Genomic DNA, 13348 nt, shown 5'->3' with positions numbered 1-13348 from the left:
AGAGAAATACACATGCATTCATATACATATATAACTGCCAGGCCAAGTCGTCTCACTCTAAACCTATTTTGGTGAGCAATGTGGGATTAGTTTAAATGAGGGATTGTCTGGAGAGAGCTTTAGCTAAAGATTAACTTCGGTCTAGTTGTTTTGGTTGACTTGCTCTGGCTGGTTATATTTATTACAGAAAAAAAAAAGAATATATATAAAAACTACATGCAATGGTTATTATGAAGCCCTTCGTGTCCTCCGGCCTAGCACCCTCGCTAGAAGAGCTGAATGGAGGATACTGGTGGTTATCACAGTTACGGGAATGTCATAAAAATTCTTGTTCGAGTCCCGTTAGTACATGCTATTACTTGTACATGTAATGGTTATGTATAGTTGTGGCAGTCATATTGATATGATTTGTGTTGTTGTTTTTATCTATTTCTGATTTTTCCCTTATGTTTTGTAAAACTTGAAACATTATTTTATAAATCTGGTTGACAGATTTTTTGTTTTTCGTTGGCATGTATATATTTGACAAGGCTTGTAATCCTTGCTGCTGTGTTTTTGTTTTTGATTATTTGAGTGAACCATTGTTTTCTATTATTTTTGGAATATTTGTACATGTGTAGTTGCTTTGTGAATTTGCACTCTATGGCATAGTGAACTGGAGTACCCACCATACCGCAGGTACATTTGTCTGTCTGCTCTGCAGCATTTCCGTCCATGTATATATACATAGGGAATGAGCTGTGTCTTTTGAAGATAGTCACCTCCCTATTCCAGTTTTTTGTGTTATATGTGACTCGAGGGACAATTTCGTGCACTTTCCTAGCTGTTGCTCCTTGGTCCCAAATTTTCTGCTATTTCTGGAGGTTACTTGTATAAGTTGTTGCTCCAGGAATGTTAGTGGGAAAGGATTATCAAGTTTATTGTCTCAGTTGATTGAAGCCTTGGCTAGAGCCTGTTCTCTCATTTGCAAGATCACCTACATGGGCCTTGGTTCAACCTAGGAAAATTTTTGGGTTATCCAATAAACGCCGCCTCAGTACACGTACTATTGTGTTTCGATTTGTTGGATCTAGAACTGCTTGAAGGGAAGAGCGGCTATCAGTAATTATTAAAATTTGTTCTTCTGTTCCTGTTGTGTATTGTGTAGCTGCTTCTATCGCTAACAATTCTGCTTGAAAATTAGTTGTTTTTATCTAGCACTGCTTGCCACGTTTCCTTTTCTGTAAACAGGGAAAGTGGTACCGCACTTTGTGCAGTGAAATTTTAGTTCATTGAATTTTTTACGATATGTGAATTATAAACTAAATTATAAATTCTAGATTTTATGAGAGGACAGCATAGAAGTTATTATCTGACACTACAGGACAGAGCATTGACCTGCACTACAGGGTGTTGGCAGTGCATTGACCTTTACTACTGAGGTTGTCCCTGACCTGGGCTGCCTTAACAGAACTGTGGGTCTTCGAGCCAAGTGATATCCTGAGGGCCCCGTCTAGCTCGAAGTACCTGCCTACCGATTCCCATACTTACTCTCAATAATTGTAGCACTAAATCTCATTATGATGAGGCCCTTGATGTACTTGAGGTTCCCCAGGCCCATGCGTTAACACTAGTGCCAAACTTCCCTATAGGCTTGACAGGCTGCAGCCTTGGCCTAGATCCCTAAGATCTGCAGAGGACCTCAAAAATCCCAAACTGTTATTTTTTTGTAGAAATTGCTCAAAGATCAAATTTAACACATTGAAGTAAGAAGTTTAGAATTTTACCTCACATTACAAATATTTATAATGCTTTAGATACTTATTAGGTCCATAAATTTTACCATTATGTCCAACCCAAAAAAAAATTAAAATTTGTCATTGACAAAGGATTGCTAAAGTTGGGTATATAACGAGCCCCATTACTTTCAATAGGTTGGAAAACACTGATCCAGAGAAATGTTTTTGAGGCACATGTATCTTTTAGTTGCAGCATATAATGTCTGTTCATAAAGCCTGTATTTGTTATTAATTATGTTTAAAAATGCTATTTTTTAGGAATGAAACATTTTCTGTTGTTAAAATTTTGCGTGTTCTTCGTGTGCTCCGACCACTCCGAGCCATCAATCGTGCCAAAGGACTTAAGGTGGGGTGATATTTTTTTCAAATCGTAGTTCATAGTTTTTATGCACATTAAATGAAAAAGTTGTTGACATCAGTTGACTCAATGACTATATAATTTCATCAATGACTTTTTTTCTTTCCCTTTTTTTTGGTGCTTTGAGATAGTTAAGATCATATAGCCATCATCTTTGAGAAAGAAATTCAATAAAATTTAGTTAGGTACTCAATTGTTCTTTGTAAAATTGAATTTTTCGCTAAAAGTAATGGAATCACTAAAACTCATTTCGTAAATACATTCCTTGTTCAACCTTATTTTTTATAAATAGCATAGCTGCCAACTTTTGAAAATGAAAATTCGGGAGATTTTCGCGCACACCCGTATTTTATACTAAAACCACTCCCTAATAAATACAATAGGGATTTTTCCAAATAAAATAGGGATTTTCCAAACATAAAAGTTGAAGCGTAGGGAATAAAATCCCTACTCAAAAACTGAAGTCAAATTAAAATAGGGATTTTACACACATGGAAGTTAAACCCTTGGGAATAAAATTCCTATGCAAAAAACAAGTGAAATTGGAGGCCAAAACTTCAATGATGTAAAAATAAATATTGTGTTCAATCAGAAACGCTGTGGACAAACATTCTGCGTGAATGCCCCCAAAATCATCGGAAGATGAAGGAAAACACCGTCAATTTTTGAAGAACACTGACTTTTTGTGACACTTGCTTGATGTTTTTTTTTCACTTCACGACTGATGACGGCAGTCTTTCCATGACCGATGTTTATGTCCGTAACACAACTTGTACAAAAAGGAAAAGTCAGCCCTCTTCTGGAACGTTTGATGAAAGGAAATTCATCGTTGTGAATAAGTATCTTTAAAATTGATTAAATATGTTTTTGCTTATCATTATTCATGCTTTGTTATATCGCACGTACGTAACTTCAACAAAAGAAATTTTGACCACATGTGCATCACCAAAATCTTCAATTATTATCCGGGACTATTGGCTGCTAAGCCATTTCCCTGCAGGATAAGACAAGCAACTTTCTTGTTACCATCAGAGGGTTTGTAAAACTTCCTTAAAAAGGGAATTTCCCCATTTACGACGTGTGACGTCATTTCGAAAGGGAAAAAAAAGAGGCTTCATGCCCCACAAGAAATTCCTTAGGGATTGTTTCCATAAGCGGGGATTTTTTTAATGAAGTAGGGAATTTTTGGGGACAATTAGGGATTTTTGTGATTTTCGTAAAAATTCGGGAGATTTAAGAACTTTTCGGGAGATCGAGCGATGAAGATAAAATTCGGGAGACTTGGCAGCTATGAAATAGTTATCTATGCCAATCTTCTCTTTTTGTTTGTGTAGCCCTTTTTGTTCAATTGGGAGGTATTTTCTGCCGCTTATTCTTATTTTCTGAATCATACAAACTCTTGCAAATTAATATGTGATTCTTGGTGTATCCTTACTGATATGTACGTATACAGTGAAATCTCGATATAATGGTGCTTTGTGGACCAATAAAAACAAAATTGTTCTAGAAGGGTTATCGTAAGATTGAGAGGCGACAGTTCATAAAATATAGGATTTCCAAACAAAAGACTTTGAAAAATATTGTTGTAGAGAGATTTATCATTATAGCGAGTATCTTTCTAGCAAGGTTTCACTGTACATGATTTAATTATAGAATAAGGAATTTATTTGAAGCTATATTTTAAAGACATGTAAGGATACAATAACTAACATAATATCGAATGAAAGTTGATTATAAATTAATATATGTACATTGGTGTGTGGCCTCTGCCGCGTATTCTTTTTCAATAGTGAATGAATCGCTTTCATAAGAATCTTCAATATAGAATAGATGATAAGCAATAATATTCTATATGCTTGTTTAACTTTCATGGATAATGTTTGATGAACACTTAAAACATTCTAGACTAATTGGTCAGGGTCTTTATTTATTTTCGTTCAATGTTTCATTTGTTGCTATGATAAATTTTCTAAGACATGACTTCTATGTTATAGTCTATCTCTTGTACTTCTCAAGACAAAATGGTAGCTGTGTCACCTCTGATGATGTCCACCATAGCAACAATTAAAACTTGAGACTTAAATGTAATAAAATCACAAGAAATATTAAAAATTGCAATTTTTTTATTAGTATTCTGTATGAATAACATTTTAGAATATTTGAATCAGGGCTGGACAAATCCCAGGCGTCGGATCGCCATGGTGACTAAAAAAATTGGTATTCGCACCTGTAAGGTTCAGGAGGAAATGTGCGAAGAAGGCCTGGGAGAAACAGGAATCGCGAGAGAAAGAAAATAGAACAGATTGAGACATTTGAAAAAGTGGGATATAGTGTAAAAGTTTGTACCGAAGAGACATGACATTTGGTTGGGGATGTTGGATAATAAATGGAATAAAGTGTTGTTTTCTTCTTTCGAGAGTCTAGAACCCAGTGATTTCGTCCTGAAATCGTAGTAGAAGTACAGCCGAGGACCTACGACAGATAAGAAGAAGATGGGGAGAGTTTACTGCACCTATTTTCTTCGTGTAGGTATTAAATAGCAGAGATCAGCCCAAAGTGTTTGGAATTTATAGCATCATATCTTCCAAGATGAAAGAGAGTCACTATGTACTTCAAAGATCAAAAGAAGCATTATTTTAGACCTTTTTCTCTTCAAGTAAAATTTTTTTGGCATCTAGGTTTATTTGCTATTTATCCAGCCCTGGTATAAATGCTACTTAAGAAATATAAAAAATTTCAAACTCCAAACTGATTGCTTTATATAATTTTCGTATTTTATGTTTTTCACTGGGAAAAATATTGATAAAATCTATTACAATCGCTTCATTAATTTTTTTTTTTCTAGGAAGTAAATTTTTTCTAAAAGGATTTTAGTATTTTTTATTAATGTGTGATTATATTTTTTGTGTGATATTGTATATGATTATATCTGATATACTTGCCTTGTTTTTGTGATCTTTCAGTTATCAATACATGCTTAATACTCGTTTCTTTATGAATAAAAGCCTAGATTTTCTTTGTCGTCATCTGACAGAACAATTTAGTTCCCTTTAATTTTCAGTGAAGGGTTATTGAAAAATTCTCAAACTGTAAATTCAAAAGCTTTCTTTTCCTCAAGTCATTCTCAATTCTTTGACAAAAAAAAAAAAGTTACTATTCTGCGTAACATTTCGGTTTTTAATGCAAGGATGCTAACTACTGCAATACAAGTCAACTGCACTGCCATATTAATAAATACTATTTTAGCTTATAGTAATGGCTTCCATGTATGTGGTATGTTATTGGAAAATTTAAAAAATTTAATAAATTCCATGTATGTGGTGCACCATTGGAAAATTAAAAAAATATAATGGCTGAAAAGTACCTAAAAACAGACTGAAGAAAAAAAAAATTTCATTACAATCAGTAATAAGATTACTAAATCAGTCAGCGTATTTTCATAAAACAAGTAAAATGTCCATATTCTTCAAACATAGTTCAAATCAGTTGATGTTTTATTATAAAAACTTCAATCTAGTTGTAAATTATAATATTGTATGACACAACAAAACATGGAGAGGTTATTATTCACAATTATGTTTATAGGCTTCTGAGTGAGAAATGACTGCATGAATAAACTGCATCCAGGGGGGGGGGGTAATTGCCCCTACTAAGAGCTGAATAATATGGGGAAAATTTATCTGCATCATAAAATATGGGATGATCCGATGCATGTACACAATAAGTCTATTTTCTGACACACCGCCTGAATCCACCTGCCTCCGCTCCATTCACAGCAGAAGATGTCTGCTTTCACTCCATTCAAAGTTGACGGTGTCGTCTACCTTAGCTTTATTTGTAGCTGAAGACAGGGCCGTAACTAGGATTTTTGACACCCGGAGCAAACATGATTTTGCTCTGCCCTTGCATTCAATAATTTTATAACAGTGTTCTTTGTTCCCACTTAACACCGCTGCACAATGCTTTTAACCCTCCCCCCCCCCCAGTTCAAGCCCTGGCTGAAGATACCTGCCTCCACTCCTTTTGCAGCTGAAGATATCTGCGTTTGCTCCATTCAAAGATGTGAAGTGGCCTTGCTTTATTCGTAGTTGAAGATATCTGCGTTTGCTCCATTCAAAGATGTGAAGTTGCCTTGGCTTTATTCGTAGCTGAAGATGTCTGCCTTCGCTCAGGTGTGGATCTGGGGTGGGGGGCAATAAAAAAAACGGCCGGCCTTCTCAAGAGCAGAATAATATAGAAAAAATTTGTCTGTCCCATAAAATACAGAATGATCAAAAGAACTTACAATTTGTCCCTCCCAACACATCGTCCTGGATCCGCACCTGATGGACTGGCCACATTTCCAATTTTTGGTTCTGAAATGGGAACTTTTTTGTTATCACAATTTTGCTTTACTTATAATAATTTCACCTTTAACTATAGAATACTAACTAAAAAAAGCTAATCAAAACTACATTTTAACTGTCTATACCTCTACGTCTCCAAGATGTAGAGTTAGTATTTTAGGGTTAATAAACCAAAACGATTTTTGACTATAAGTATTTCAGTCAGAAGCTCCATAAAAACCTATTTAACAAATAATAAAAATAATTTAAAAAAGTCAGTTTTGAATACCTTTGAAGTTTTGCAATAGGAGGGAAAGTTTTTGAAATTAATGTACTTACATAAATTCAGGCCATAGTTTCGTTACCAGGGGACTGAGGCTGTTTGTACCCCCTTCAATAAATGTTATGAAGGGCTGAGTAACCCCCCTCCCCCAGCTTTATTCGTAGCTGAAGATGTCTGCCTTCGCACAGGTGAAAATCCGGGGGGGGGGGAATATGAACGACTGGCCCTGTCAAGAGCCAAATAATGTAAAAAAAATTTATCGGTCCTGTAAAATATGGGATGATCAAACAAACTTGCAATTTGCCCCTCCTGACACATCGTCCTGGATTTGCACCTGATAGACTGGCCATATTTTCAATTTTTTATTGGGAAATTTTTCCATAGCACAATTTTCCTTTACTTATAATAATTTCATAATAATTCCACCTTTAATAAAAAATTGTTTTTTGCTGTAAATATTTAAATTAAAAGCTCCATACAAACCTATTTAACAAAACAATAAAAATAAAAAAGTCAATATAGGATACCTTTGAAGTTTTGCAATAGGTGGGAAAGTTTTTTAAATGAATGCACTTAATAAGTTGAGGCCATAAGTGCCATTACCGGGGGCCTGAGGCTGTTTGGACCCCCTCCCCCAATAAATTTTATTAGGAGCTGAGCCCTCCCTCTCCCAATGATTGATGAATATATAATGCAAAAAGTACCACTCCCCCCTCCTGCATAAGCACTTGAGTTCTGTATATACAGAACTCAATATGTTCTGTTGAGTTCTGTATATACAGTATGTTGAGTTCTGTATATACAGAACTCAATATCCTGTATATACAGGGCAACTGGTAACTTTCTTTTTCCCTCCCCTCAATGTTTTCTTTGTTTCTGCACCTCTGGTTCAGGCGTGAAGATGCAACCAAATCAGTCTTCAAAAATGGAAGTTATCAACCAAACCTTAGGATTTAGGGATTCTTGAGTTCCCCAAAGAACAGTCGTTTCACAAAAAACTTGCATAATCCTGAATTTGCTCAAATTTAAGTGTTGCTGTATATCAAGGTTTAAGCTAGATAAAAAATTTCTTTAGCAGCTTCCTTTTGCTAAAGCTTTTCAGCAAAAATGGGGGGAAAAGCTTTAGCAAAATGCTACAATGCTAATGATTTATGGTTGGATGTCTTCTCATTTCGTACCTCTTGTACACATTTTTGTGAAAGTCGCTACTACTTCGTTCACATTTTAAGATTTTCTTTCGCATTTTGCGAAAAATGTGACCGTAGCTTAAACCCTGCTGTATGTTCATTGAAACATAATACACTCAAGTTTAACATGCATGTCATTTCATTCTATCAAAAGATTTACTGTAAAAAATTTGTCATTGAGAAATAATTTTCAAATATTGTGTAGTTTAACTATAATTTTGGTGAAATTTGTGTTGAATAGGATCCAAGGAGTTTGCTTCCTAGAGACTTTTTACTGTATTTTTCAGTGAATACTTAATAAGTATGTAATATTCAGTGATAGGGATAAGAACCGCGAGACACCCAGGCTCTGTCACACTTGGTGATATAAGCACATTGTCCCAGGGGACTCGGGTGCCTCCGGGGAACCTAACCATTTATTGAGCTTGAGAAAGACATAAGTAATATTATAATTAATATAATGTAATATTTAGTAACAACTCCAATTAGTTTGTATTTGTACGAGATATAATTTTGAAAATATAATATTTTCTAACAGAAAAGAGATCGCATATAGTTTTCCATCAGATCTGTTTATATAATATTTAGTTAACCGTCAACTATTGATTCCGTTTGGAGAATTACAGCTTGAGAATTTTGCAAATGCCTTTCGATACCTGTAGAGAAAAAAAAAACAAAAACATTAATACGTTGATAACTCATAATTTCCAGTTATCAGCCAATTTATTTCGTTTATGTTTAGCATGTTATCCAGTGCGTCTTTGTTGCTGTTAAAACAATAGGAAACATCCTGTTGGTGGCATTCCTACTAACCTTCATGTTTGCTGTCATCAGCGTGCAGCTATTAAAGGTAGGAGTGTGTCAGGGGGGAGAAGGGTGTGTAAGATCTTGAGCAGCTTACATGTTTCCCCCCTGACATTCTTTAACCCTCCCCACACACACAGATTTTTTTCACTGTCTTATTGATTTTCTGTCTTCCTTTTTTTTATTTTTTGCTCCCTCTAGTACGTAGTGAAGTGCGTCATAGTAGCCGTCAAAACGATAGGGAACATCATGTTGGTTACCTACTTGCTTCAGTTCATGTTTGCTGTGATTGGAGTACAGCTTTTCAAGGTAACTTGAAAATACAAAAAAAATGTTCGTGTAGTTCGTGCCGTCAGTGTCTTTTGTCCAAAACAGAGCCAGAACAATCCTGTGTGCTTCTGCGTCGTGTGCCTTCTCTGCTTTTTTTCCGCTCTCTTCCTGCTTTGAAGCATTTCCTTCCAAAATGAATGAAACCTTTGTTTGTTAACCATTTAAACTACTACAACAATCACAGGGGGGATGTTTTTGTTTTTGTTTTTTTATTTAGAAATTCTGCATTTTTTTTATCAAACAAAACCTCCTAATTTGTGGTTTCTGCATTTCAAAATGTTCAGCTGTGTGTGGGGTTAAATATGCTACTGAGCAGGAATCCAACTAACTAAAGTGAGAAAAATATGAAAAGATTTATACGAGTTTACAGATTTGAAGAAAGTTTTCAAAAAAAAATTGTAAAACCCACATTTAATTCCAATAATACCATATAAAATATGAGGAAACTTCAGTCAAATCTCGATAAATAGAATGTGTACTTCAATAGTAGAATGTGTGTGGCCGACAAAAACTTTGAGTTGTTGGAAATTCTGATTTTGGAAAAGTCAAGAGTATATATTTTTTAAATATGAGTTCTATTTACAAACATTGTATTAGTAAAAAAATGTTCACGAAGAAATTGGCAAGGAGGAATTATTCTAATGCGTAACTATTTAATAAGAATGTTGAAAGAAAAAAAAAACTACCTAACCATAGAGTTATATAATATGAATATACGTATGCACATTTACAGTCAGCCCTGCTCAATCAGATAAGGGATAAACAGATACCCTGACTAAACAGATAAAATTTTCCAGCACCAAAATTTCTTCCATAGGGACAATGTTAAACTTTCCCACTTAATATTATAATTTCAATTTCTTTTCCCCGCTTAATCAAATATTATGCTTCACACGTCAACTGTTAATACACATCGACCACTATATACATAATGTTTTTATTGAATGAATCATTTGGCATTAATGGAACATATTTATAAAATGTCTGAGGATAAAATGTACTGGATAAGAATTAAAGGTACTGGCCTCCAAGTTGTCTTCATTACATACATTTAATTTTTTTTTTTTGTTTTGTTTTCTGTTGAACCAATAGAGGGTGCTAACTTTCCTAATGAAAAGTAAAGATCTCGGGTTTTGTGATCATTGTAATTTCCATTTCATTTTTGATGCCTGATTTATTTGAGAAGCTTTATTAATATTGATCCTTCATCAGTTTTCAGTATACAAACTATACAAATGTTGTAAAATGGCAATTGAATTGTTCCCCACATAATGAGATACCCTGCTTAATCAGATATTTTGTGCTGGAAACATTCATATCCAATTGAGCGGGATCGACTGTATTTATAAATTAAACAAATAAATGAAGTGAAAGCAAAATTTCTCTGTATGATAAAAATTCAGTCATTTTTGATTGTGTCTTGTTTCATTCATGTTTGAAGAGTAAGGTTTGAGTCCCAGCGAAGATCAGATGACTGTTCTTTCCGAGTTCACTTTGGCATAAAATCAAAAAAATCTATTTCCTTGGTACATTGGGCTGAGAAAAAGCTGTCTCTCTCTATCTTTTGAAGAGTGTCTTTCACAAATAATATCCTTGTTTTTTTTAAATTGTTGATATGATTCAGAGGGATGCTTTACTTTTGAACTACGAACTTCTCCTGTGGGAGATTTGGATTTTTTACTATTTTATTGCTAATTTCTTATTTTAGTTTTAAATCTAAAACTTTTAACTTTTACTTCAAAACATTTTTGAGAAAAGCTGATGCACACAATCAAAATTTGTTCCCATGTTAAAGCACTACATTCACTTGCTACTGAACTGAAAGTGGATATTGACATGACCAGATATGCAACAAAAGATTTGCAAGCACTGGCAACCAAGTTTGTCGTAAACTTGGAGATAAATTTGGTGCATGTGAGATAAATTTAAAACTCATCTCACACCCAAAAACTTTGACTTAAAAGAGGAAAACTTCTAATTACAGAAAACAATTAACACTAAAATAGCATTGAAGATCCTAGAGCCAAGAGAAAACCTCTACTTAAACAGATATTCAACTTATCGCAAATTGACTGTATTATTCATATATTCTGATTATATATCTTAGAGAATATGTATTTCTTAATAACATGTGCATAATAGATTTTGAATAATAACCAATAATAATCATACAGTAATCATTTAAAACCGAGTCCATTGTGGGGGGGGGGCTTAGGGGGTCTGGGCCCCCCCCCCCCTCCGAAATGTGAGAAAATGACCAAAAAAAGGGGAAAAAGATGGACAAATCTATTGTTCTATCACTTTGTTTCTTCCCCCCCCCCCCCCGAACGAAATTTCTGGCTACGGGCCTGCTTAAAACGATAATTATGAAATGGAAATATCAGTCATAATTTTTTGAGAGTGGAGATATTTCAGAGCATTATGATCTGCGATTAAATGAATTTTATAAGTAATCTCGTATGCAAGAAACATATGACTCAGTAATCAGTGAAAGGTTATAAAAAATAAACCTATTTTCCTAAATACTAGGTACTAGATATGACACAGTTGTAGCAGCAATGAGGATGCTTGGAGCAGTTTTATAAAGATCCTGAGAATTTCCCTTTTTTTAAAACTGACTTATGAGTCCTCTCAGTAAATGAAATTCTTATTCACACACGGCTGAAACCTATGTTTAGCAGAAACCATTCCGGATAGAGGCTACTTTTGTTTTTTGTGAAATCGGTTAGAAAAATTCCGTAGCATTCAGGCGAGAAACAAATATGAAGATCATCATCGAGCATATGACAAGTGAGTTTTAATCATTTAAGAATCCTTCATTTTCTCGCAACATTGATGTTTCGAGAAAAACCGTTTTGGCTGGCTGTCTAGAAATTAGAGGTTTTTTTTTTGTTTATATTTTCTTTTACAATTTTTTTTGCACCTCTGTTTAAAGCAAAAGAAATATCAAATGAAGAGGATAAGGAATCAAAAACTGCTATCAATTTTCAGTTGACAAATTCATTGCTCAAATAAAAATTCCAGAAATTTGGGTGTGTATTGAACATAACTTTAGGTGAACAAATCGTGAAAAAAAAACTTTTATTACTAAAAATTATACTAATCAAAATGTAAGAAGGAATGTTGGTTAAAGACAAAGGAGAAAAAATTAAAAACTATTATCATTATTAAAGATTTTCAATATTAATTTTTCATTTAATAATATCATGCCTATTACCTCCAGGATTTTTAAGACTCTTCTAGTCAAAGATTTCTCAATAATATACACAGAACAATAACATTTCTGTAGATTTATGTCTGCAGGATTTAATCACATTCAAGGCAATATTCATTACTTTAATTATTCTATGCAAGTGCAATGCATTTCAAGTATTTCATCATGAAGGGATATAGAGGGGTTTTGTTTTGCAATACAATGAAAACTATGTAAAGCTGTGTACAGAAAAGAAGTGTTTAAAATTTATCAAATGCAATGTAGTGCATGAGCAAAAAAAGAAGGAATTTTAATGCATGAATGCATGATATGAACCACCAAAGCCACCCTTTGAACAGGTGCTCTGGCCTTGCAAAAGAAAGTAAACAATATTAATACAGGGAAGAGTATTCTTAATTTCTTATTCTTTTCATCGAAAACTGAATGTTCAAGAGAATTGGAATAGTGTATGAAATTAATCAGAATCATTTTTCACTCAAAAGGTCATTGCAGTTGTTTTCCCGCCAGATTTCATGTACTGGGCAAATCTATAAAAATTTGCATGCTCAATCGAAAATGTTATATTCTGGAATCAATATTTTATATGCAAATATCAGGCATATAATTGAAAAAAATATATGTCAGTCAAAATTTTTACATGCCCCTGGCATATTGACATTGTTTGTGGCATAAACTGTTTAGTCATTTGGAACTTGGCTGCATGAAAATGTTCTGCAGCTGTTGCCAGAGTTGTGATCTTTGTCATATTGAAGACTTTTATATTGAGTTCAATAATCAAATCTTTGTTAGGGTCAGCTAAATTTAATTTCTAGTGAATAGAGGGCACTTATAGTCTCACTTGTGGAATATTAATTCTGTTAAAAAAAACTTTGTCAGGATTAAGAAAAATCAAAAAAAAAAAATATTACCTTGGAGCATAAGTAAATATAGAGGGAAAAGTGCTAATATTTTCAGTAATTAGGATCAATTTCATAGCTGATACATCAATGAATGATCATCTGATCAAGCTGATTTCCTTTGTGATTTTAGTCCATAAAATTAATTTTCTTCCCCCACGGGCATTGCTTTT

General features: G+C 34.0%; 1 protein-coding gene across 5 annotated transcripts in view; it reads left to right on the top strand.

Moving 5' to 3' along the window:
* Positions 1-13348, top strand: part of LOC149089429 (muscle calcium channel subunit alpha-1-like) — a 295248-nt gene that overhangs the window by 229282 nt on the left and 52618 nt on the right. For all 5 annotated transcript variants that reach the window (XM_089238484.1, XM_089238476.1, XM_089238466.1 and 2 more), the window contains 2 exons: positions 2037-2124; positions 8937-9044. In XM_089238484.1, coding sequence (XP_089094610.1) covers positions 2037-2124; positions 8937-9044 — 196 coding nt within the window. The remainder of the gene's footprint in view (positions 1-2036; positions 2125-8936; positions 9045-13348) is intronic.

This window comes from Pholcus phalangioides, unplaced genomic scaffold (assembly GCF_987345545.1).
Source record: "Pholcus phalangioides strain wild (caught in Gottingen) unplaced genomic scaffold, Ppha-v1.0 ptg000002l_1, whole genome shotgun sequence".
NCBI lineage: Eukaryota > Metazoa > Arthropoda > Arachnida > Araneae > Pholcidae > Pholcus > Pholcus phalangioides.
This window is presented reverse-complemented; position numbering and strand designations above follow the sequence as displayed.